We start from the raw sequence: 22169 nt of genomic DNA, 5'->3' as shown, positions 1-22169 counted from the left end.
GTGCGGCGGTGGACGGGGCCTGCTCTCGAGGCTGGTTGTCGGAGTAGACTGGCGTGTAGTCTCGGTAGCCTGGCGAGAGGGGAGTGGGTTGAAGCGAGGCCCGTGTTGCTCTGGATCCCCCCTTCCCTCTCGGGTCGAACCTCGCTCTCGCAGGCTCTGCAGCGCGTCCGACTCGTCCATCGCGTTCTCGTCGACATTACGAGCGGAAACTTCGTCGGTGAAAGCTGCTTCCAGTCGCTCTCGCTCTCGCCAGTCCGCTCCGTTCGCGGCGACCTCGGCCCGGTCTCTCGCTGCACGCTCGGTGCGCAGCAGCTGCGCCGCCCATAATCGCGAGAGCGACCTGAAGAGCCTTATGCGCGAGGCAAGAATCCTCGAAGAGCGGGCAAGCGCTGCGCGGCCGTCGTCAAAGGAGACGACCAGATCTCGAGGTCCTCCCTCGGCGACGAGAGCGCGCCAAGGTGGGCGACGCAGAGCAATACAAGTGGAGCCGAGGCAGATGCTCGTCGTGAGGCCAGCGTCACTCAAGCTGTGCCGCAGAGTCGACGAGCACATCCTTCTGCGCGGTTCGCCGGCATCAGGAGAACGGACAGGGCTCGAGCCAGGCACTCGAGAGCCGTGATCCCAGCAAGCCGCGCCACCCATTCAACGCGACTGTGCTGCCGGAGTCGGAGAGCCGTACGGTGCGCGCAGGAGGCAGAAGGACCTCTGCCGGCGCGGACGGAAGCGGCGAGAACCTCGACGAGGCGGCGAGCCGAGTCGCTGCTCGGCACAGGCCTCCGAAAGACAAAGCCAGGAGCCTCTGTCGAAGCGCCCGAGCAGCACAGAGAGATGGCGGCGAGCGAGAGGAGGGCGAGCACCGGAAGCGAGGAGGAGGAGGTCGAGGGCGTCGGGCGGCTGAGCGGCCTGGGGCGGGTGCCGCAGGGGCAGTAGCCGGCCGTGCAAGCCTCGGTCGGGCCGTCACGTAGCAACCAGATGGCGAGGAGACGAGGCGGAGACAGTCGGACCTTGGTTCTGGCTCGCGCTCTCGGCTGGTGGCCCTCCCTCCTCTCGCCTCCAACTGCCCGCCATGCTTCGCTCGACTGCTGCCCGTGTTGCGCGCCAGGCTGTTCAGCCCCGTGCCCTCGCCCAGTCCGTCCCCTTTCCTTCCACCCTCGACGCCTCGTGCGTGCGGGACAAAGCTGACGGGCCCCCTCTCCCATCTCCTCCCTCGACCGCGCCTCGATCTTGCACCTCGTCCACTTGCAGGGTCCGCCTCGCGTCGTCGTCGACCCCGGCACCGGCCCAGAAGGCGTCGGCCCTCATCGACGCCCTCCCCGGCAACTCGCTCATCTCCAAGACCGGCATCGTCACCCTCACCGCCGCGACCTCGGCCGCTGCCATCTCGAACGAGCTCTTTGTCCTCAACGAGGAGGTCGTCATCCTCGGCTCGTTCGTCATCTTCCTCGGCTACGTCTCGAGCCTCGTCCGCGAGCCCTACCGCGAGTGGGCCGACGGCCAGATCCAGGTCCGTCCCCTCTCCCCTCTCTCTGCGGCGCTGGCGGCGCACAGGAGCAAACTGCTGACTACCTGCGTGTCGCACACTTCCCCATTCCCGACGAGCAGAAGGTCAAGGACATCCTCAACTCGTCGCGCGCGTCCCACACCAAGGCTGTCGGCGCACGCATCGAGTCGGTCCAGGAGCTCAAGGAGGTTGAGCAGCTCACCAAGCAGCTGTTCGAGCTCTCCAAGGTGCGCACCCTCTCTCTCTCGACCGCAGCCGTGCCTCAGAGCGAGCCCTGACTGACCCGCTCCACCCTCTCCTCCCCGGCCCCGCAGCAAACCGCCGAGCTCGAGCACGAGACGTTCCGCCTCAAGCAGGAGGCGGCCATCTCTGCCGAGATCAAGTCGGTCCTCGACTCGCACGTCCGCCACGAGGCGCAGCTCCGCGAGCAGGAGCAGCGCGACCTCGTCCAGACCGTCCTCGGCAACGTCCAGAAGCAGCTTGGCGACAAGAAGCTCCAGCGCGACATCCTCCTCTCGTCGGTCGCCGAGGTCGAGGGTGCGTCGAGCGCTCCTTCACTTCTTGTGCCTCGCCGCTAAGGTGCCTCTGCTCGTCGTCGAGGGCGACGGGCGGCGGCATCTTGCGTAGTCGGTAGCCCTCAGGACGTCCTACTGACGCCGTACCTCCTCGTCGCGCAGCCCTCGTCAAGTCGAAGGCCATCTAAGCGCCTCCCTCTAGACGGCAGCTTATTCTCGGTGCGCGGCGGAGGGAGCCAGGTGACGAGGCGCAAGGAGGGTCGGCGCGCGGTCCTGACCGGATCGCGCGCTCGGCGCGACTCGAGCGGATAGATGGGCGGTCGAGCGGTGGGTTGAAAAACGAATGTCAGTTCTCGCGAGTCGTTTGCGCCTGAGCGAGAGGAGGGCGACCTGTCGCTCGAGTTTGGAGCGGGAACGCGGTCTTCACGCTCGCTCGACGCGTGTGGCAAACTTGCGTACGAAAGCCTGCTGTACTGCGCTACTGCCGAGCGCCAGAGTACGCCGTACGAGCGAGGTCGTCGCGTCGAGCGACAGCACCTGTCTCGCGGAACCTCTCCTTCTCCCTCCACCCGCTCACGCAACAGCTGCGAGCCCTTTGAGCGCGCACCTCGACGAGCATGCCCGTCCTCGAGTACACCCCGCCCACGCCTGCGCCATCCGCAGCCCGCACCCCTCTCTCGCCCTCGCGCTCGTCCAACATCGCGCTCGCCAACCCTGTCACCGCGACACCGCCCCAGGCCCGCAAGGTCGCGTCCAGCACCTCGCCACGCCTTCCGAGCGCGCCTGCCGCACCGACACTCGCGCTCGCCGACCAGGACGACGTCAGCATGGAGCTCGCCTTGAGCCAGGAGACGCAGGCGCGGCTCTCCCTGCGCAATGGCGGCGGTGGGGCGGTCGACGGTCTCGATGGAGGAGATGAGCCGGCTGGCGAGACGGAGGAGGGCGAGGGCGAGGGCCAGATGGACGATGAGGGCGGCCCGAGCAGGAGGAGCAGCGTTGGGAGCGACGACTTGCCCCCGCTTCATGGTGCGCTCGACTTTCGCGCCTTCAGCGCACTCTCGATCATGAGACTGACCCACGCGCCCGCGCTCGCAGTCGAGGTCCGCCTCAAGCCGACGTCGACGATGCGGTACGACTTGATCCGCCGGCTCATGAGCCAGCACCTCGACGCCGAGTACGAGACGCTCCTCACGCACTCGGAGGTGCACGACTGGCGGGACGTCGCCGTCCTCGCGCAAAACGTCGACCGGGTCTGGATTGGCGAATGCAGTACGTCCCTCTCGTCCTCACCTCGGCGCGACCTTCTCGGTTCTCTCACTCACCCCTACCGTCGCCCGCGCACAGCCCTCGCTACTTCCGCCGTCCCTCTCGACGCCGTCTCGCTCCACTTGCACGTGTACCAGCCGCCGTCCTCGTCGCGCGTCACCGAGTTCAGCACGTCGCCGCACAACGACGACGACGGCGACTCGGACGTGCCCGCCGCGTCGGTCCTCGAGCTGCCGTCCCTGAGCCTCGAGGGCGTGTGGGACACGCTCATCTACGACGGCGACGTCAAGGGCAAGCTCCTCAACTACATCTACTCGACCATGCTCTTCAGCGACGCCCTCGTCGACTTCAACATCGTCACGTGGAACCGGTGCGCCCCCTCTCTCTCCTCCCTCTTCCCTCCACGAGCCCGACACGCACTGACTGTCGAGCTCGAACAGCGTCGTCCTCCTGCACGGTCCGCCGGGAACGGGCAAGACGTCCCTGTGCCGGTCGCTCGCTCAAAAGCTCGCCATCCGCCTCTCGGACCGGTGCGCCCCGGTGCTCCCTCTCTGCACACTCCCTCGTGTACATCGACCTGATCCTTGAACCTCTCATGCAGGTACGCGTCAGGCAAGCTCATCGAGATCAACTCGCACTCGCTCTTCAGCAAGTGGTTCTCCGAGTCGGGCAAGCTCGTCCAGCGCCTGTTTGCCCAGGTCACCGACATGGTCGACGACGAGAGCAGCTTTGTCGTCGTCCTCATCGGTGCGTCCCCTCTCTCTTCCTCTCGATCAGCCGGAGCACTGACCCTCGTTCCCGCACGCAGACGAGGTTGAGAGCTTGACGGCGGCAAGGGCGGGCGCCATGTCGGGCAAGGAACCTTCTGATGCACTGCGAGTGCGTCGATTGCTCTCCCTATCGTCGCGAGCCGGTCACTGACTCGGTCGGGGCGCCTGCAGGTCGTCAACGCCCTCCTGACGCAGCTCGACAAGCTCAAGACGCGCAAGAACTGCCTCGTCATGACGACGTCCAACCTCACCGGCGCCATCGGTGCGTCGTCGTCTCTGCGTCTTGTCCGAGCTGCCGAGAGGCAGTGCTGACTGATCGCGTGTTCCGCCTCGCAGACAACGCCTTTATCGACCGGGCCGACATCAAGCAGTACATTGGCCTGTGCGTCCACCGCCCTCTCTCCTCCTGCGAGTCGGACTGACGCTGTTCGGCCCACAGACCGCCTGCTGCCGCCGTCTACTGGATCCTCAAGTCGTGCCTGAACGAGATCATGCGCGCCGGCCTCATCCCTCCTGTCGTGCGCCTCCTCTCCCTCTCCACTCCTCTCCTCTAGAGTCTCTCTCTGACTCTCGAGACGTACAGGCCCTGCACGAGTACAAGGCCCTCGAGGTGCTCGAGTCGACGGGCGGCGCAGGAGCGCAAGACGCCGACGAGGAGACTCGCTGCAGCGAGTTGCTCTTCTCGCTCGCCAACCAGTGCCAGGTCCGCCCACTTTCCTCCCTATCGCACTCTCTCGTCGCGACCTGACCCTTGGCGCGCTCTCGAGCAGGGCCTTTCCGGCCGCACGCTCCGCCGCCTTCCCGTCCTCGCCCACGCACGACACATCGCCGTCTCGTTCGCCTCGTCGGCGCGGCCGAGGCTCGCCACGTGGCTCGAGGCGATGCGCAAGACGGTCGAGGAGGAAGGGAGGGAGATGGACCGGGTCGAGGGGGCCGTGTGAGGAGATGCATCGCAGGTCGTCGCACTCGGCTTTACGTTTCCCTTTGCGTCTCGCGAGCGGCTCTCTCGACGTCGCCAGCTTGCGCTCAACGCGGCCGAAAAGTGAGACGACGCTCTTGAGCGGCGTGCGCTCGCGCCGTCGTCCGTCTGAGCACGCCGACGCACTCTGCTCGCACCTCTCCCGGCGTCGCCGGCCAGCTCGCTTTCCGACTCTCTCTCGCTCTTCCTCCCACACCGTCGATGTCGTCTCGCGGCTCGCCCATCCCTCGAGAGCTTGCCGACCCGCCCTCGAGCCCGTTCCAGCCCGTCCTCGCCCGCACCACCGCCGCTCGACGACCCGTCGTCCGCCGCCCAGCTCCGCCGCGCTCGACCACCACCCCGGACGGCCAGCCCACTCGCCCCAGCACACCTTTCGGCGAGATCGGCAAGGAGAACGACGGCGACGACGACAAGTCGGACGTGCTGAGCCTGCTTTCGAGCCCGTCGGGTTGGGCAGCGGGAGGAGACGAGGTCGACGACGAGGCGGCGGCGTTCCTCCCTCGGGTGCGCGACCTGCGCCAGCGGCGGCCCGTCGTGCGCAAGAGGACAGTCGACGTCGGCGCGTCGGTGTACGAGGAGCAGGGCGGCGAGGCGACGGGCGGCGGAGCGCAGAGCGAGGCGGCCGAGGGCGAAACGATTGCGGAAGCGGTCGAGGAGCGGGAGGATGGACCAGTGCACGACGCACAGGCATCAAGTGCAGCCAAGTGCGTCTTCCTCTCGCCCTCGCTCGGAGCAAGAGCTGACATCGTCGCCTGCAGGTCGACCAACGCGCCGACGAGCGAGGAGCAGGAGCCGCCAGCCAGGGTCGCGGCAGCTGCTGCGCCCGCCGGCGGGCCAGGCGAGACCAAGGCGACAGTCCGCGTCGACTGGTAGCAGTTCGAGCGTTGAATGCGACGGCGTCGTGCGTGTACTGCAGCGCGAGTCCGGCAGCGAGTGGAAAGCGGCGGCGAGAGCAAGCGCGTCCGAGTGGGAGGCGCGAGAGATTGCCTCATACTGCGCGCTAGCTGGAGAGGGAGAGAGCGACGCTACCGTGCAGAACGAACGAGCGGGGAGAGGTGAGAGGTCGAGGTCAAGGACGACGAGCAGGAGGAGAAGAGGCTTGACTCTCATCGCATGCACGCTTCGCTCGTGCGCCTGCTTGCTCGAATGTCGGGACCCGCAGCACGCACCTACGCCGAGGCGGTCGACGCGCTCAACTCGCTCCAGTCGAACGCGGCCACCATCGAGGCCGTCCGCAAGAGCGGGGGCAAGAGCGGCCACGTCCAGCTCGCAGAGCAGCTCGAGTATATGCGCCGGGTCGGATACCAGGTCCGTCCAGAGTCTGTCCACCCTCTCGCGGGACCCGCACGGGAGGAGGCGAGCGAGCTGACCATCTTCATCTCCTCCTCCTCGTCAATCCCCTCCTCCAGCCCTCCGACCTCGACAAGATGAACGTGCTGCACATCACGGGCACCAAGGGCAAAGGCTCGACCAGCGCCTTCGTGTCGACCATCCTCACCAAGCTCGCGCCAGCCGCCAAAGTCGGCCTGTACACCTCCCCCCACATGGTCGCCGTCCGCGAGCGCATCCGCATCAACGGCGAGCCCATCTCCGAGGGCCTCTTTGCGCGCTACTTCTGGGAGGTGTGGGACAAGCTCGACTCGGACGCGGCGGTGCGTCTCGCTCTCCCTTCCCTTCCTCGACGACCGCTCACCTCGAGCCCCCTCGCGCACGCAGACGAGCGACGACATGCCGCCCAAGCCGGCCTACTTCCGCTACCTCACCATCCTGGCGATGCACGTCTTCTTGCAAGAGAAGGTGCGCCCTCCTCTCTCTCTCCCTCTGCCGCAGGGTCCTCTCGTTCCGCCGGCCGAGCTGACCTCCTTCTCTCGCGCCCGAGCAGGTCGACGCGACGGTGCTCGAGGTCGGTATTGGCGGCACGTACGACTCGACCAACATTGTGCCGCAGCCCGTCACGACGGGCATCACGGCGCTCGGAATCGACCACATCTGGGTCCTCGGCAAGACGCTCCCCGAAATCGCTCACCAAAAGGGCGGCATCTACAAGGTGCGCCCCCCCCTCTCTCATCCCGACTCGACGCAGCCCTGACTTTCGACCTCGTACAGGTCGGCGTCCCGGCGCTCGCTATCCAGCAGCCTGAAGGGCTCGACGTGCTCGAGTCGCGGGCAAAGGAGCTCAAGGCGTCGTCCTTCACCGTCATTCCCGAGCACTCGCAGCTCAAGGACGTCAAGCTCGGTGCGTCCAAGCTCTCTCTTCGTCCTCTCTTGCGCGCACTGACCCAGTGTCCCGACAGGCCTCGCCGGCGTCCACCAGCGCTCGAACGCTTCCCTCGCCGTCGCCCTCGTCCAGTCCTTCCTCTCCTCCTCCCGCTGCCCTCCCGCCTTCTCCAGCTCGTCCATCGCCCCCGTATCGACAACCGCGCCCGCCGACGCCTCGGCCCTCCCCTCCCTCCCCTCTTCCCTTGTCGCGCCCGACCCGATTCCGGCCTCCGTCGTCGCCGCGCTCGAGCAGACTCGGTGGCCCGGCCGGTGCCAGGTCTCGCCCGATCCCGAGGTCAAGAGCGTGCGGTGGTACCTCGACGGTGCGCACACGGTCGAGAGCCTCAAGTGCTGCGGCGAGTGGTTCGAGGAGGCGTCGCTCAAGGGGTGCGTTCTCGGTTCTCTCCCTCTCTTTCCGCTCCCCGAGCCTCACCTGACCCTCTCCCTCTCTCTGCAGGTCGGACGCGAGCGTGCGCGCCCTCGTCTTCAACTGCACGTCGGGCCGCTCGGGCCTGTCGCTCCTCGGCACCCTCCTGTCGTCGCTCTCGTCGCAGCCGTTCCAGCACGTCATCTTCTGCACCAACACGACGTACTCGTCGGGCTCGTCGAGCGGCGGTGCGTCCCCCTTCTCCTGCCTGTACGTCGGCGCCGTCCCTGACCCTGTCTCTCTCGCGCGCGCAGACATGACGAGCAAGGCCGTCGACGACAAGGACCTCGAGACGCTCGCGACGCAGCACGAGCTCGCCGAGGCGTGGCGCGAGCTGAGCAAGGGGAGGGAGCCGAGCGAAGCGCAGGTGCACGTCCTCGGGTCGGTGCAGGAGGCGGTCGAGGTGGTGCGAGGAGCGGCTGGAGCGGCGGCGGGTCCGGGGCAGGAGGTGCGGGTCGATGCGCTCGTTGCGGGGAGCCTGCACCTGGTCGGCGGCGTGCTTGCTGTAGCGTCGCTGCCATTGTAACGCCCTCGCGCATTGCACTCTGCCGCCGGAGCCCGAAGAGGGACCTCTCCTCGCAAGTCCGGATCGGAACCTTGGAGGGGCCGGCCTGGGCCAGCCAGCAGCTCGGCGACGTCGCTTCGCTCCTCCCTCCCTCCTCACCCACAGCTCGTCCAGCTACCAGCACAGCAGCGGCCATGATCTACACGAGCCCGTTCCCGCCTGTCGAGGTCGCGCAGCAGCACAAGGGCGGCGTGTTCGACTTCACGCTCTCCTCCTCGAACCCCAACTTCAACCCGAGCAAGACGGCTCTCATCGACGCGTTGACCGGCAAGAAGGTGCGCCCCATCTTCTCTGCACATTCCTTGCCCGAGTCCCTGAGCTGACAGAACCCCACGCCCGGCAGGTCTCGTACGGCGAGCTCGCGAGCGAGTCGCTCCGCTTCGCCGACGGCCTCACCCAGGTCGCCAAGCTCAAGCGCCGCCAGACGATGCTCGTGTTCTCGCCCAACTCGATCCTGTACCCGGTCCTCCTGTTTGCCGGCCAGGCCGCCGGCCTCGTCGTGTCGACCGCCAACTCGAGCTACCTCCCCGACGAGCTCGCCCACGCCATCGACCTGTCGGACGCCGCCGTCATCTTTGCCAGTGCCGACACGCTCGACGTGACCGTCAAGGCGTGCAAGGACGCCGGCTTCAGCCACGAGAACGTCTACGTCCTGCCCGGCTCGGACGGCCAGCTCCCGTCGTCGCTCCCGCAGGGCATGAAGGCCTACGACGCCCTGCGCGGCTCCGACTCGTTCAAGCCCGTCATCCCGACGTTCGACGAGGCCAAGAGCGACGTCGCGTACCTGCCGTTCTCGAGCGGGACGACCGGCAAGGCCAAGGGCGTCGCCCTTTCGGCGCACAACGTCACGACGTGCACGCTGCAGACCCGGCAGACCAAGGGCATCTTCGACAAAGCGGATACCGTCCTCTCAGTCCTTCCTCAGTACCACATCGTTCGTCCCGTCGCTCTGGGCGTCGTCGGAACGAGGGGACCAGCACTGACCTCGTGAACCCTGCAGTTCGGCCTCGTCGTCATGATCCACCTCACGTTCTACAACGGCGGCACATGCGTCGTGCTCCCCAAGTTCGACCTCGTCAAAGCGCTCGAGAGCGTGCAGAAGTACAAGTGCACGGTCCGTCTCCGTCCCTTCCTCCTCCTCCCCCTCTCGCGACCTTCTCAAGTTGCCCAAACGCGTCGGGCTGATTTTCCTTCGCCCGCAGACTGCTCTCGTCGTTCCGCCTATTGCGCTCGCGCTCGCCAAGCACCCGATCGTCGACAAGTTCGACCTGTCGACCCTTCGTGAGTCAGATCTCGTCCCCGGTCCCCTTTCTTTTCTCTCTCTCCCGCCCTGACTGACGAGCGTCACCTCTTTCAGGCTACATCCTGTGCGGAGCTGCACCGCTGTCCGCCGAGCTCGAGGGCGCCCTGCACAAGCGCCTCAAGGGCCGCACGCTCGTTTTCCAAGGGTGCGTCCCGCCTTTTCGCCCCCTCTCCCTCTCGAGTGGCCTTCTAACCCTTTGCGCCCATACAGCCTCGGCATGACCGAGACGACGTCGGTCGCGATGATCCCGCCCAACGGCGACTCGAAGCCGGGCACGGTCGGCAAGCTCCTGTCGACGATCGAGGCGCGCCTCGTCTCGCCCGAGGGCAAGGACGTGCCCAAGGGCGAGGCGGGCGAGCTGTGGCTCCGCGGGCCCAACATCATGTTGCGGTACACGAAGAACGAGAAGTCGACGCGCGAGACGCTCACCGACGACGGGTGGCTCATGACGGGCGACATCTGCACCAGGACCGAGGACGGCTACTACGCCGTCATCGACCGCGCAAAGGAGCTCATCAAGTACTCGGGTGCGTCTTCTCTCTCTCGCTCTCTCCCTCTCTCTATCGAGGGCGCACTGACCCTCGTCTCGCTCGCCCGCAGGCTTCCAGGTCGCTCCCGCCGAGTGCGTCTCTCTCTCTCACACTCCTTTTGTCAGCCCGGAGAGCGACACTGACACTCTGTCGCTCGCAGGGTCGAGGGCTGCCTGCTCGAATGCCCGTTGGTCGCTGACGCAGCCGTCATCGGCGTCTGGTCCGACGAGCGCGCGACCGAGCTTCCTCGGGCGTACAGTGCGTCCCCTTTCCCCTTCTCTACCTCCTCTCCCTCATCGCGAAGCCTCACTGACCGCTCAACTACCCACTTGCAGTCGTCCCGAACCCGGAGCACGCCAAGAGCCCGACGCTCAAGCAGGACGTGGCCGCGTTCGTCGCCGACAAGCTCGCGCCGCACAAGCGCCTGCGCGGCGGCGTCTTCATCCTCGAGGCCATCCCCAAGAGGTGCGCTTGCGACTTTCTCTCCCTCGTTCGAGGCGGGCGTGAGTTTCGCTTTCGAGAACCGCACTGACCCTGCTTCGTCTTCCCCGCCTTCCTCTCCCTCTCTCGCCTCGCCTCGCCTCGCCTCCTCCCTCGCCCTCTCTCCCGTTCACAGTCCATCGGGCAAGATTCTCCGCAAGGACCTGCGTGTCCTCGCCGCCAAGGAGACCGAGGGCAAGGCCAAGCTCTGAGCGCTCGAACCCCCTCTTCCTCCTCCTCTCCCTCTCTTTCTCCCCCTCGTCCTTCGCCGTCTCGCCAAAGACGTGTACGACTCGTGCCTGCTCTCTCTCTCTCTCTCTTGATCTTTATCGGTACCGACCCCTTCTTGTCACTCTGTTCGTTCGCAATGCAAAGTCTCTCGCAGTCCATTCGTCGTCGTCGTCGCCGGCTCTCGAGGGGGCTCGCGAGCTCGCAAAAGTGCCGAAAGAAAAGAAAGCGCATCAAGCGTTGCTCGTCCAGTCCTCGTCGAGTACTACATCATCGTCAAGCGTCCGTAACCAGCCCTCGCACCCTCGCACCCTCGAGCACTCACTGCCGGTTGCGCTTCCTCGCCCTCGCGGCCGCCCCACCGCCCGTCGGGCTCCCCGCCGCGCCACGTCCCTGCCCCTGCGACCCTCCACCGTTCCCGCCGCTGCCGGTGCCGCTGCCGCTCCCGCCGAGCCCGATGGCGCCGGTGAGCGCGCTGAAGGCCGAAAAGGCCCCACCGCCGCCGCCGCCATTGCCGCCTAAGGGCATCGACGCCGCATCGACGTCCATGTCGCCTCCCTCGGCGGCGGCGGCGGTCGCGGCGCCGAACCCCTGCTGGGGCTGCACGACCGACTTCCTCGCCGCGGCGCCCTTCTTGCCCCCACCCGCGCCGCCGTCAATGTCCCTCTTCCCGGCCTCCCTCACGATCCCCTCGACGCGCTCCTCGTGCAGCTGCTCGAGCTCGTCGGCGTTGACGTTGCGCGCGTGCAGGTCGCCGAGGTGCGCCGAGAGGGACGCGATCAGGCCCGCGAGCGTCGACTGGAAGATGCGCAGCGACGCGAGGAGCGACGACGGGGTCGGCGCGGCGGTGCTGGCACCGGTAGTGGCGGTGGCGGTGGTCGGGTCGAGCTCCATGCTCTCCTCGGCGACGGCGGCGGGCTCGTCGCGGCGCACGTCGCGGCCCTGAGCCGACAGGACCTCGAGGCGCTGCTCGCGCGCGTCGAGCTTGCCGCGCAGGACGCCGGCGTAGAACGCGGCGATGAGGAGGTCCTCGAGGGTGGCGACGTCCGGGAGCGACAGGCGCGAGAGGAGGAGCGCATAGGGGATCGACTGCGGGTTGGGGCCGGGGTCGCGCGCAGGCGAGGAGGGGGAGCGAGTGAGGAATAGTCAGTCGAGGGACGGAGGGACAGGCCGAGAGAGAGGGTGGGACGCACACGCTGCGACGAGGCGAGGGTGAGGACCGTGAGGTGGCGCAGCTTGGTCTCCTGGTCGGGCGTCAGGGCCGGATAGTTGTCGCGGTTGGCTGCGAGTGGACAGCGAGAGTCAGTCAGGGTGCTTCCACACCGAGAGAGAGAGAGAGTCGGGGCGCACCCTCGTAGTCGGCCCAGGTGCCGAACGCGAACAGTTCGAGGAGGCGGTGCTGCTGAGCGTGCTGCTCGTGGTTGGCGAGCTGCGGTGCGGGTGCCCTGGGTCAGTCGGGGACTCGGACTTAAGGAGGACGAGGGAGGGAGAGCGACGCACGTCGCGGATCGAGGGCTGGTCGAGGAGCTCGCCAAAGACGTAGACGCCCGGTGCGGCGACGGCCTGCGAGACGAGGTTGGCGGCGCCTGCGCCGCGGGCCGACTTGGCGAGGAGGAGGTAGGGCTGTGGGCATGGGTCGTGTGGGTCAGCGAGTGAGTGCGAGGGCGGGCGAGCGAGGGGGCGAGGTGGGGCCGGCATTCGATGATGAGGAGGGGGAGGCGGAGGGGGAAGGTGCGCAGAGTGGGCGAGGGCGGTTCGAGGGAAGGGCGGGAGGGGCGGACATGCAGGAGCCTGCTCCAGAGACTCGACTCGAGGACACTGCGGCTCACCTCGAGCTTTGATGGCGGGAGGAACGAGGGGCCGGAGGAGCGGGCGTGGAGGGGAGCGCGCGTGTCCTGGGGTTGCTCGGTGCGGTCGCCGATGGTGGTGTAGGCGGCAAAGTCGTCCTTGTCGGTGCTCATGGCGGGTCTCTCGGTATGGAGGGAGAGAGGGAGAGTCACTCTCGTCGCTCCACCACCAACCTCAACCTCGGACCGACCCACTCGCACCCCTGTTGGCTCGCAGAGCACAGCCCGCGCCATGGAGCACCACAGCACACTCGCAGAAGACGCAGCCGTGCGCTCAACCGACACGGACGCGCTCGTGTCGCGGTGCTCGGCCGCCTCGCTCGCCTACCTCGACGACACCATCTCGCCCCTCTTCCTCGCGCCCGCCCAACGCAGGAACCTCGACCGCCGCCCGCCCTTGATCAACCTCGGTACCCACGCCCGCACCTACGCCATCGACCGCCTCGTCGTCGACTTTCTCGACCTCCACCGACCACGAGTGGGGCACCAGTCTCCGTGCCAGGTCGTATCGCTCGGCGCCGGCACCGACTCGCGCTTCTGGCGCATCCGCAACTCGTTCCAACAACAACACCGCGACTGGAACTGCGCCCACTGGGTCGAGGTCGACTTTCCAGAGGCAACCAGCGCCAAGGCGAGGGTCGTCGCCTCGAAACCCGTCCTGCGCGACGCCCTCGGCGGCAACGTCAAAGTCGGTGCGTCCCTCTCTCTCTCACCTCGTCGACGGTGCGAGACTGACTTGTGTGCCGGGCGCGCGCAGAACATGGCGGCCAGGGCCTGTCGTCGACCCTGTACTCGCTCCTCCCCGGCGACATCCGCTCCCTCGACGGCCTCACCTCGTCCCTCGTCTCTCCCACCTCCTCCTCCTCGGCACCCTCTTCGTCAGACCCTCCCGCACCAACTCGCACCGCGCCCCTCTCGCCCTCCCTCCCGACCCTCCTCCTCCTCGAGTGCGTCCTCGTCTACGTCCCGCCCGCCGCAGCCGACGCCCTCCTCGCCTGGTTCGCGCGCACGTGGGGCGCCCCGCGACCTGGAGGCGCCGAGGACCGAGCACCAGGAGGCGCCGTCGTCATGTACGACCCGTTCGGGCTCGACGACAAGTTCGGCGAGGTCATGCGGCGCAACCTGGCTGTGCGTCGCCCAGTCTCTCCCTCTCATCGTGAGACACTTCTCTCCGTAGTCCTGACACCCTTTGCCTGCCCCCCTCGTCCCCTCTTCCCGCACGTCTTGCAGGCCCGCGGCCTCTCGCTCCCCGGCGCCCCGGCCACGCCAACGCTCGAGAGCCTCGAGGCGCGCCTCGTGCGCGCCGGGGCACGGGGCCAGGTCGGGAGCCGCACGGTGCGCGAGATCAGGGAGCGGTGCTTGCCGAGGGACGAGCTCGAGCGGTGCGTCGAGCGTGTTCTCCCTCTCGTTTTGCTCTCTTTCTTCCCCTCGCCGCCTCTCCTCCCACCCTCTCTCACTCTCTCTCTCGCGCACGACCTGCCCAGCGATCGACCCTGACACACGTCCTCGCCCCACCTCGCCCACAGCGTCAACGCCCTCGAGCGCATCGACGAGGTCGAGGAGCTCAACCTCGTCCTCGAGCACTACGCCGTTTCGTGGGCCAACCTCGTGCCGGCCGACGACGACGAGGGCGCCGAGGGTGCGACGTCGGGGAGGAGAGGGGCCGGCGGGATTGGGCTGCGGGACGCGGTGGACAGGCAGGAGGGGCTGTAGAGCTCGAGGAGGGGGGGGGGACGAGGCGAGGAGCAAACCGCATCGCAAGCTCTCTCACCTCCCGTCCTGCCTGTCGCACAATCATCTCTCGAGAGAGCGGGGAGCGACAGAGAGCCGGGAGGGATTGGCAGAACCGCCTGTGCACGTTGCGTCCAGCCCCTCTCGCTCGCTCGCTCGAGCCCCGCCCGCCGGACCCATCTAGTTAGCTGAACATCTCCCTCCCGCCGCCGTCGCGCTCGAGCTCGACGCCCATGAGTCCGCGCTCCCAACTGACCGGCTCGACCCACGTCGTGCCCTCGTCGTCCCCCTCCTCGAGTCCCGCCTCGCCCTGCTGCGCCGGCGCGGGCGCGCCCGCAGGCAGCGGCAGGCCGAGCACGTGCGCGAGCGCGGTCGCGACGAGGTGCGCGAGCGGGGCGGCCGTGCCCTCGGCGGTGTAGGCGAGGAGGGCGGCGGTGGGGACCTGGGGCTGGGGCTGGGTCGAAGCCGAGGAGGACGAGGAGGAGGGAGGAGGGGAGAGGGCGGCGAGGAGGGAGCGGGTGAGGCCGGCGTGCGGGAGGGAGGGGAGGGTGGTGGAGGAGGAGGTGCTGGAGGCTGAGTAGGGCGGGGCGAGGGACTGGAGCGAGGCGAGGAGGGGAGAAGAGGTCGACGAGGAGGAAGAGGGGATGAGGTGCCAGAGCGGCGTCGGGCTGCAAGGTTGGAAAGGGTCAGCGAGTTCATCCGCGAGCCCGCACAAGACAAGTTGCGCAGGTCGTAGGCAGAAGGACGAGCACCAACTCACGCGTTGAGCGCCTCGTCCCCCCTCATGGCTGCATCGACGCCGGCGACGACGAGAACGTCGCGGAACCCGCCCGCAGCGACGAACCGCGCCATGGCGTCGAGGTGGTGCGCCTTGCGGGCGTGGATGACGGGTGTGCGCGGGAGGACGAGGGTGAGGGTGCGGGAAGGGTTGGTGTAGACTGCGAATCAAGGCGACCGTCCGGGTCAGCTTCTCCACGCTCGCGAGAGCCATGAGAGAGACAGTGGCGGAGCGCATCGACGCACCCTCAGTCCCTAGCGACAAGCCCTCGACCTCGCCCTCGCTGCCGGGCAGCGCGTCCCTCGCGCCGACGGCCGGCACAAAGTCGCGCACGCCGAGGTACCCGACGAGTTTGAGCGCGCAGTTATGCACGAGGAGGTCGCACGCGAGCTGAGCCACGCTCGACAGCGAGGGTTGCGGCTGTGTGAGCGAGGGGCGTCGTCAGTTTCGGGGAGATGAGGATGAGGGGGGGGGGGGGGGAGTGGGGAGAGGAGAGGACGCACGAGGAGGAGGGTGCTTGACGCAAAGGAGGGCATGGCAGTGCCTGGGACGGGCACAAAGTAGTCCATGATGCGCTGGGTGCGACAGCGAGGTGGTCGGGTGGAGTCGAGGAGCGCGTCGCTCGACGTCGACGACGACGGCCGCTCCCTCTCGCTTCGTTCGACTGGTCGAGCACACGATTGCTGTCAAGTGGACCATATGATGCTCTCGGGAGCTGCGAGAAACGTCTAGCGGTGGCGAGGGAGTCGCTCTCCTGGCTTTCCTCACGGTCAACCGGACAGAGTCGTCGCTGCGCGGTCACACCGGCTCGCTTACACGCACTGCTCGGGGTCTACATACAGAGGGGGATCAAAGGTGGATGAGGCTCGACTCGGGCGGCCGAACGAGGGCCATGCGGCTCCTTGAACGACTGTCGAGCCTGACGGTCTCGCGGTCGGACCGCTTAAATGGGCGAGCCGACGGCGTCGCACTTGGCCGCGCAGTCGATCGGGTACTTGGCGTTGCACCTGCGCAAGGGAGAGAACAAGGTCAGGAAGGGTTACGAGCGAGTGGCCGGTTGGGAGCCTGGTGAGGCGGGCACGTTGGAGACGACGAGACGCTCGTGTGACGAGGAAGGGACGACTCACTCAGCGGCATTCAGCTTAGAGTGCTTCTGGACACACTTGAGACCGCCCTCGTGCTTGTACTCCTTCTCGCCGATCTGCGGGAGGGCGACGAAGGGAAGAGGTCAGCGCGCGCTCAAGTCGGTCGTCGTCCTCCGCCGCCCGGGCGACTTGGACGGTGGCCGGTCGACGCACACCGTCGCTGAACGTCCTCGATAATCGGGCAAGGAGGAGACGAGAGAGGGAAAGGAGGACGCACGTCGCCGACGATCTTGGCGTCCTGGTCCTTGCGGACGCAGCGCACGAGCAGGTTCGGGCACGGGCCGTCAAAGCTGTCGTACACCTCGGTCGCCTTGTCCTGGACGGCGGCGGCGGCGCCACGGACGCTGTCGGCGGCCTGGTCGGCGGCGAACGTGAGCTGGTCCTGGGCCTGGCCGGCGAGGTCGGCGGCGCGGTCCTGGACGCTGACGGCAAAGACGGCCGGCGCGGCAAGGGCGAGGATGGCGATGAACGAGAAGCGCATGATGAAGAGTTGAGGTGGTTGGTGGTGTGGGGGAGGCGGGGAGAGGGAAGAAGGAGCGGAAGGGAGGAGCGAGAGGGAGGAGAGGCTTGCCCCGCACAGCGCTCGCCCCGGTTCCACCGTCGTCAGTCGGGCGATCCAGTCGCTGGGCGTGCGCGCAACAGGCGATCCGACGGTCGGGTTTCCTCGTGCGGCGGCGGCCGAGGCTCACCCTCGAGCATGACGCGCCTCCAACCCTTGGGCTCGGTGACACTTCGAGGACCGGGATCTGCGAGGCACTGTGGCGCCCGCGCCAGACGAGCACGTTGGCCCGATTGAACAGCAGCGAGTGCACCGCCGCAGCCGCAGCAGCGAGGCTCGCGTCCCAGGACTCGGAGAAAGACGAGAAGCGAGAGAGCGGCCGCTGTACGGCCTCGAGGGCCGACGCGGTTGGCCTGGCAGCAGGAGTGCAAGCCTGTGCAGCAAGCGAGAGCCGCAGCTGCCCAGCCGAGGCGAGAGCGAGAGAGTGACAAGAGGTGGAGAAGCGGTCGTCGCTCGTCGTCGGAAAAGGATCCGCCTCGCTCGACCGCACCTCGCACGCTCGCCTTGCTCCAGCGACAGCTGCGTCGACTGCCAGCAGGCCTAGCGCGCGCATCGATACCCACACCCACCGCGCCCCTCGCCCGCGTTCGCCTCGTCCTCCTCGCCGACCTGCAACTCGTCTCGATCCTCGGCCTCTCCGCCAGCCTTGAGGTGAGTTGCGCACTCGGCCAACTCGACTGTGTAGTCCTGCAGCTTGCACCTGCAGACTCGCCTGACCTCCCTGTTCTCTCGCAGTGTCGCCGGCCGTTCTCATCGACGTCAGGCCTCTCCTCCCCTCTCCTCCGCACCACCTCGCCTCGAGGACCCTCTTGATCGACCCGGCCTGTCCTCGACTCGACCTTCCTACCTTACACGCCCCGCCGTAACGACTCGCACCCCCTCGTTCGACGACCACCCCCGACCGCGGCCGCCTCCCGCTCGACCTCGTCAACGAGCTCGTCACCGCTCGCCCTCGCCCAGGCCGGGTTCAACCCTCGACAAGTCGACGTGCTCTGCACAGCGTCGACCACCCACATCCACCATGGACATCTACACGACGTCCTTCTGCCTCCCGAGGTCGACAGCCTCGTCGACCGATCTCTCGTCGACGCAGACCTTCTCGCTCGATCTCGGCCCGCGCTCGCCCCAGCCGCAAGCCCGCCAGCAGGCTGGCCACCAGGCGAGCCAGTCGGACGGCGCCGTCCCCGCCGGCTCGTCGAGCGCGCCGAGCGCCGCCGACGCGAGCAGCGGCGTCAAGAGCCGCTCGGCGTCGGCCTCGACCGAGAGCGGCGACGGTGCGGCGGGCACCGCGACCGACGTGACGAGCCCGACGAGTGCCGGCGAGGCGAACGGCGCTGCGAGCCCGTCGCTCGCCGGCGAGGACGACACGCACCAGCGCGACGTCGCCGACGCGGGCAAGCGCTCGAGCATCGACTTCAACGACACGATGCAGCGCGTGTGCGTCGAGACGATGGCCGCGCACCAGTGCATCGTGTCGTTCACGCCCGTCGAGCCGAGCTCGCCCATGCTCGGCGGGAGCGGCGGCGCAACGGGATCGGGCGAGGGTGCGGCAGGGGCCAGCGGTGGGGCGGCGCAGGTGGAAAAGCCCGGGACCGTGTACAACGTGCACCTGAGCGGCGGGTACCAGCAGGTCATGGCGGCGAGGGGCCACATCCTCCGCGAGAGTCCGTTCAAGGTGCGTCCGCCCGTCCTCCCTCTCTCGAAGCCCTCATGCAGGGACCTGGACTCACTCTCTTCTCCCCTCTGCAGCGCAAGTCGATCGTCAAGGTCCCGCGCGCCGAGGTCCTCGACGGCAAGGAGAACGTCAAGGCCGAGATGCGCCGCAAGCTCGACGAGATCGCCTCGCTCACCAAGGCGCACCTCGCCATTGTCGGCCAGGCGACGGCCTCGATCGGCTTTGGCCTCGAGACGGAGCGCAACGTCGAGATCGTCATCACGGGCCCGTACGAGAGCGTCGAGCAGGCGCGCGTCCGGCTCCTCGTCCTCCTCGATGAGCTTGTGCGTCCCCGTCCCTCGTTCCTCTCCCTCTCTCTTTGTTCCTCGCCGTGACTGACCTCTCTCGTCGTGCGCCCGCAGAGCGGCCTTCACTCCGAGGTGTGCGAGATCGACTACAAGCTGCACTCGATCCTCGCCGGCCGCAAGCGCTGCGTCGTCCAGACGATCCAGGAGGAGTCGGCGACCAACATCTACTTCCCGACGCCGCTCTCGGGCGTCCTCGGGCAGAAGAACCTGTCGCTCATCGCCAAGCAGAACCTCATTTTCATCACGGGCGAGTTCTTCGGCGTGCAGCGCGCGAGGGACATGCTCTTCCAGGTCTCGCTCCACAAGGTGCGTCTCTCGCCCTCTCCTGCCCTCTCTCGTCGCCCATGAGCCACGCCCTGACTCACATAGTCTACTCTCTGGCAGAGCAAGTGCATAATCTCGCGCGACACGGCCATCCTCCCGCGCAAGCTCGACTGGATGCTCTCGGACCGCCTCGAGGACATCAAGCAGATCATGAGCGACAACGGCACCTTTATCAACTTTCCGCCGATCGGCAGCCAGGCGAGCCTCATCTCGGTGTACGGCGACCACCGCGTCAACATCGAGCGCACGATCCGCTCGGTCATGGCCCTCGTGCGTCCCCCTCTCCCGCTCTCTTCCCCCTTGCCCGACTCATCCTCGTCCTCGACACTGACTCTCCCTCTCATCACGGTCTCGCAGGCGTGTCAGTTCTACGTCGCCTCGTTCTGGCTCCTGCCCGTGTCGTTCGACGTCTTCATGCCGCCGCCGACGATCAACCCGGCCCAGATCCCGCCCATCCTGCGCCACATCAGCGTCACGTCTGGCGCCGAGGCCGTCTTCAAGAGCAACTGCTTCGAGTTCCACGGCCTCGAGAGCGAGGTCCGCCAGGCGGTCCAGCTCGTCCTCGAGCTCGACTTTGTCAAGGTGCGCCCTCGCGTCTCTTTTTCTCCTGCCCGACCTCGTACTTACGGCGCGTTCTCCTTGCAGGCGTTCCACCACGAGATCCGGTTCCAGATCGAGCTCGCCAACGAGCACCGCGAGTTCATCTCGGGCAAGAAGAACGGCAAGCTCAACAAGATTATGAAGAGCGCCAACGTCAAGATCAAGTTCGAGACGTTCAACGACTACAACTTCCTGATCGACGTCGCCGGGAATGACACGGGCGCGCTGCACGGCCTCACAATGCTCCAGGAGGAGCTGCCCGCCGAGATCTCGTTCCACGTCCCCGAGGCGTACCACAAGCGCATCATCGGCGTCGGCGGCAAGAACATCCAGCGCATCATGAAGAAGTACGGCGTCTACGTCAAGTTCTCCAACGCCGAGGAGTTTGCCGCGCTCGGCGGGTACAACGACAACGAGGACAACGTCGTCGCGCGCACGCCGGCCAAGAACGCCATGAACCTCGAGCACCTCAAGCAGAGCGTCATGGAGCTCGTCGCGCCAAAGGACAAGGACTTTATCGTCGAGATGGTGGCCATCCCGAGGCGGTACCACCGCACCTTGCTCGGCGAGAAGAGCATCTTCATCCACGACATCGAGGCCAAGACCAACTCGCACGTCCGCTTCCCGAGCAAGGAGACGGCGAGCGACGTCGTCAGCATCTTTGGGCCCGAGAGCCAGGTCCACATCGCCGCCCAGATGCTCCTCGACCACGTCCCGTTCGAGGCGTGCGTCCACCTCTCTTCCTGTCCTCCACTTTGCCCGGCCCTCGAGCACTGACTCTCTCCTCGTCCTTCCTCCTGCAGCGAGTACCGCCTGCCGCACTCGACCGAGATGGCCAACCTCGCCCTGTCGCAGGACTTTGTCGGCCTCACCGAGAAGATCAAGCGCGACCTCAACATCACGATCCTGCCCTGGGTCGACCGCTCGGGCGCCAACGAGGAGACGATCATCCGCTTCTGCTTGAACCGCAGCAACGTCGACTTCCTCGCGACGAGCCGGGATCTGGTTGAAGAGTACCTCGTCCAGCGGAACGTGCGTCCCTCGTCTCCCTCTCGCTCCAGCGTGCCCGTCGCCTTTCTGACACGCTGTCGTGCCCTCTCGCAGATCAACCTGTACCCTGGCTCGCTGCGCCCGAGGTCCGACTCGTTCGCCGACGTCTTTGCGCCGTTCAACAGCAAGCTCCTGTCGACGACGGCCATGGGTGACGGCGACTCGCGGCCCGACCCTCGCCCGGGCTCGGACCGCAAGCTGCGCCTCGCCGCCTCGTCGCCCAACATCAAGGCCATCTTCGACGCCAAGCCGGGTGGCTCGTCGGCAGCGTACCCGTCGCACGCGCCCCGCCTTCCGTCCATCCCGTCCGGCCCCAACGACCTCGGCCACGCCGACCCGATAGGCGCAGGCGCCTACGCGCCGTTCTACCCGGTCCCTCCTGTACCTCGCATGCCGCCCCAGTACGGCGGGCACCCGCCGCCGCCGCCGCACCACCACATGCCGCAGCACCACCCGTTCGCGCCCGGCCCGTTCGCCGCGCCGCCGCCGCCTCAGCACCAGATGCCGCCGCACCAGGGCGAGTATCACTGGGGCGCACCGCCGCAGCCGCCGCCCAGGCAGGCGATGCAGCAGCAGCACGGCTACCCGAACGCGCCGCCGCCGCCATCGCCCGGGTACGCGCCGCCGGCCGGCGTCCCCTCGCAGCCGTACGGCGCCTCGGCCCCGGCTCCTCCTCCTCCAGCCGTCGCCCCGACGTCGCGCTTCAGCAACGAGGAGTACCGGGCGTCGCACCCTCGGCACCACGGCGCGTCGGCGTCCTTTTCGGTCGCGCCCAACGCGTCCTCGTCGTCCTCGTCGTCGGCCGACCCGCACAACTCGTCCCTGTCGCAGTCGGCGTCAGTCGAGGACAAGCTCAAGGAGCTGTCGACGGCGTCGACGTCGCCGACGACGGGGCGACAGCTGCGCGCGCTCGCCGGTCGGGCGCAGAGCCTCGACCTGAGCCAGCACGCCGCGGCGTTCAGCCGAGCGAGCACGGCGCCGCGCCACGAGAGCGTCGACGAGGTCGCCGGCGCCTTTGGCGGCCTCGGCCTGTCCTGAGCGCCTCGCGTCGTCGTCGCCCTCGTACCTCGCCCTTCTCTTCTTCCTCCTCGCACATCGCCTCGCAAACAAGACCGCCACTCTCATGCACAGACGTCCACACACCCCTCTCCCACCCACTTTCGAACATACCTTGCCTCTCATACCCGCCTCTTTCGTCCACCCCACCCATACGTCGACCCGTCCTCCTCGCCACGTACCTCGCTCGCCTACGGCCCTCAATCCCCCGACTGCCTCTGTATCGCACCCGGC

At 67.6% G+C, this 22169-nt stretch overlaps 10 protein-coding genes across 10 annotated transcripts; 7 read left to right on the top strand and 3 right to left on the bottom strand.

Annotated features, from left to right (window-relative positions):
- The first annotated feature begins 1059 nt into the window (after positions 1–1059).
- Positions 1060–2355, top strand: RHOBADRAFT_65352 (uncharacterized protein). The gene is made up of 5 exons (XM_018418688.1): positions 1060–1128; positions 1246–1504; positions 1603–1728; positions 1816–2038; positions 2179–2355. Exons 1-5 carry the CDS (start codon positions 1067–1069, stop codon positions 2202–2204), a joined length of 696 nt encoding a protein of 231 aa, XP_018269584.1. The 5' UTR covers positions 1060–1066; the 3' UTR covers positions 2205–2355.
- Positions 2356–3080: 725 nt separating this feature from the next.
- RHOBADRAFT_38097 (uncharacterized protein) lies at positions 3081–5022 on the top strand (the record flags this gene model as incomplete). The annotated part of the gene is made up of 9 exons (XM_018413492.1): positions 3081–3652; positions 3723–3812; positions 3884–4029; positions 4091–4161; positions 4224–4314; positions 4389–4434; positions 4492–4570; positions 4636–4755; positions 4820–5022. The coding sequence occupies 9 exons, from the start codon at positions 3081–3083 to the stop codon at positions 4991–4993; spliced, it is 1389 nt and encodes a 462-aa protein (XP_018269583.1). The 3' UTR covers positions 4994–5022.
- Positions 5023–5232: 210 nt separating this feature from the next.
- Positions 5233–5904, top strand: RHOBADRAFT_45494 (uncharacterized protein; the record flags this gene model as incomplete). Its single annotated transcript, XM_018414619.1, has 3 exons — positions 5233–5598; positions 5719–5735; positions 5790–5904. 3 exons carry the CDS (start codon positions 5233–5235, stop codon positions 5902–5904), a joined length of 498 nt encoding a protein of 165 aa, XP_018269582.1.
- A 273-nt stretch (positions 5905–6177) lies between these two features.
- On the top strand, positions 6178–8243 carry RHOBADRAFT_16667 (uncharacterized protein; the record flags this gene model as incomplete). The annotated part of the gene is made up of 8 exons (XM_018412330.1): positions 6178–6339; positions 6441–6683; positions 6748–6828; positions 6914–7078; positions 7138–7267; positions 7326–7677; positions 7748–7905; positions 7972–8243. 8 exons carry the CDS (start codon positions 6178–6180, stop codon positions 8241–8243), a joined length of 1563 nt encoding a protein of 520 aa, XP_018269581.1.
- Positions 8244–8416: 173 nt separating this feature from the next.
- RHOBADRAFT_38091 (uncharacterized protein) lies at positions 8417–10987 on the top strand (the record flags this gene model as incomplete). Its single annotated transcript, XM_018413491.1, has 10 exons — positions 8417–8557; positions 8626–9216; positions 9283–9396; positions 9485–9563; positions 9640–9730; positions 9796–10112; positions 10186–10207; positions 10276–10373; positions 10451–10580; positions 10732–10987. The coding sequence occupies 10 exons, from the start codon at positions 8417–8419 to the stop codon at positions 10805–10807; spliced, it is 1659 nt and encodes a 552-aa protein (XP_018269580.1). The 3' UTR covers positions 10808–10987.
- Positions 10988–11675: 688 nt separating this feature from the next.
- Positions 11676–12521, bottom strand: RHOBADRAFT_38090 (uncharacterized protein; the record flags this gene model as incomplete). Its single annotated transcript, XM_018413490.1, has 4 exons — positions 11676–11912; positions 12017–12105; positions 12174–12252; positions 12324–12521. Coding segments are annotated over 4 exons (603 nt in total), but the record flags the coding sequence as incomplete, so codon positions are not given.
- A 381-nt stretch (positions 12522–12902) lies between these two features.
- Positions 12903–14383, top strand: RHOBADRAFT_45491 (uncharacterized protein; the record flags this gene model as incomplete). The annotated part of the gene is made up of 4 exons (XM_018414618.1): positions 12903–13362; positions 13428–13798; positions 13901–14052; positions 14197–14383. The coding sequence occupies 4 exons, from the start codon at positions 12903–12905 to the stop codon at positions 14381–14383; spliced, it is 1170 nt and encodes a 389-aa protein (XP_018269578.1).
- A 112-nt stretch (positions 14384–14495) lies between these two features.
- On the bottom strand, positions 14496–15748 carry RHOBADRAFT_54744 (uncharacterized protein; the record flags this gene model as incomplete). Its single annotated transcript, XM_018417478.1, has 4 exons — positions 14496–15069; positions 15162–15339; positions 15425–15599; positions 15683–15748. 4 exons carry the CDS (start codon positions 15746–15748, stop codon positions 14586–14588), a joined length of 903 nt encoding a protein of 300 aa, XP_018269577.1. The 3' UTR covers positions 14496–14585.
- Positions 15749–15964: 216 nt separating this feature from the next.
- Positions 15965–17436, bottom strand: RHOBADRAFT_50022 (uncharacterized protein; the record flags this gene model as incomplete). Its single annotated transcript, XM_018415284.1, has 5 exons — positions 15965–16186; positions 16307–16380; positions 16542–16739; positions 17014–17256; positions 17374–17436. 5 exons carry the CDS (start codon positions 17434–17436, stop codon positions 16123–16125), a joined length of 642 nt encoding a protein of 213 aa, XP_018269576.1. The 3' UTR covers positions 15965–16122.
- A 468-nt stretch (positions 17437–17904) lies between these two features.
- RHOBADRAFT_54742 (uncharacterized protein) lies at positions 17905–22074 on the top strand (the record flags this gene model as incomplete). The annotated part of the gene is made up of 8 exons (XM_018417477.1): positions 17905–18558; positions 18633–18881; positions 18960–19211; positions 19290–19499; positions 19587–19811; positions 19875–20554; positions 20633–20861; positions 20934–22074. The coding sequence occupies 8 exons, from the start codon at positions 17905–17907 to the stop codon at positions 21915–21917; spliced, it is 3483 nt and encodes a 1160-aa protein (XP_018269575.1). The 3' UTR covers positions 21918–22074.
- Positions 22075–22169: the final 95 nt, after the last annotated feature.

Source organism: Rhodotorula graminis (genome assembly GCF_001329695.1).
Source record: "Rhodotorula graminis WP1 unplaced genomic scaffold RHOBAscaffold_10, whole genome shotgun sequence".
NCBI classification, from domain to species: domain Eukaryota; kingdom Fungi; phylum Basidiomycota; class Microbotryomycetes; order Sporidiobolales; family Sporidiobolaceae; genus Rhodotorula; species Rhodotorula graminis.
This window is presented reverse-complemented; position numbering and strand designations above follow the sequence as displayed.

Excerpts from the sequence above, each read along its gene's own strand:
- RHOBADRAFT_65352 (XM_018418688.1), top strand. The coding sequence starts at position 1,067 with ATGCTTCGCTCGACTGCTGCCCGTGTTGCGCGCCAGGCTGTTCAGCCC. Across the intron at positions 1,729-1,815 it reads AGCTGTTCGAGCTCTCCAAG|CAAACCGCCGAGCTCGAGCA; the intron begins GTGCGCACCCTC and ends CCGGCCCCGCAG. Across the intron at positions 2,039-2,178 it reads GTCGGTCGCCGAGGTCGAGG|CCCTCGTCAAGTCGAAGGCC; the intron begins GTGCGTCGAGCG and ends CTCGTCGCGCAG.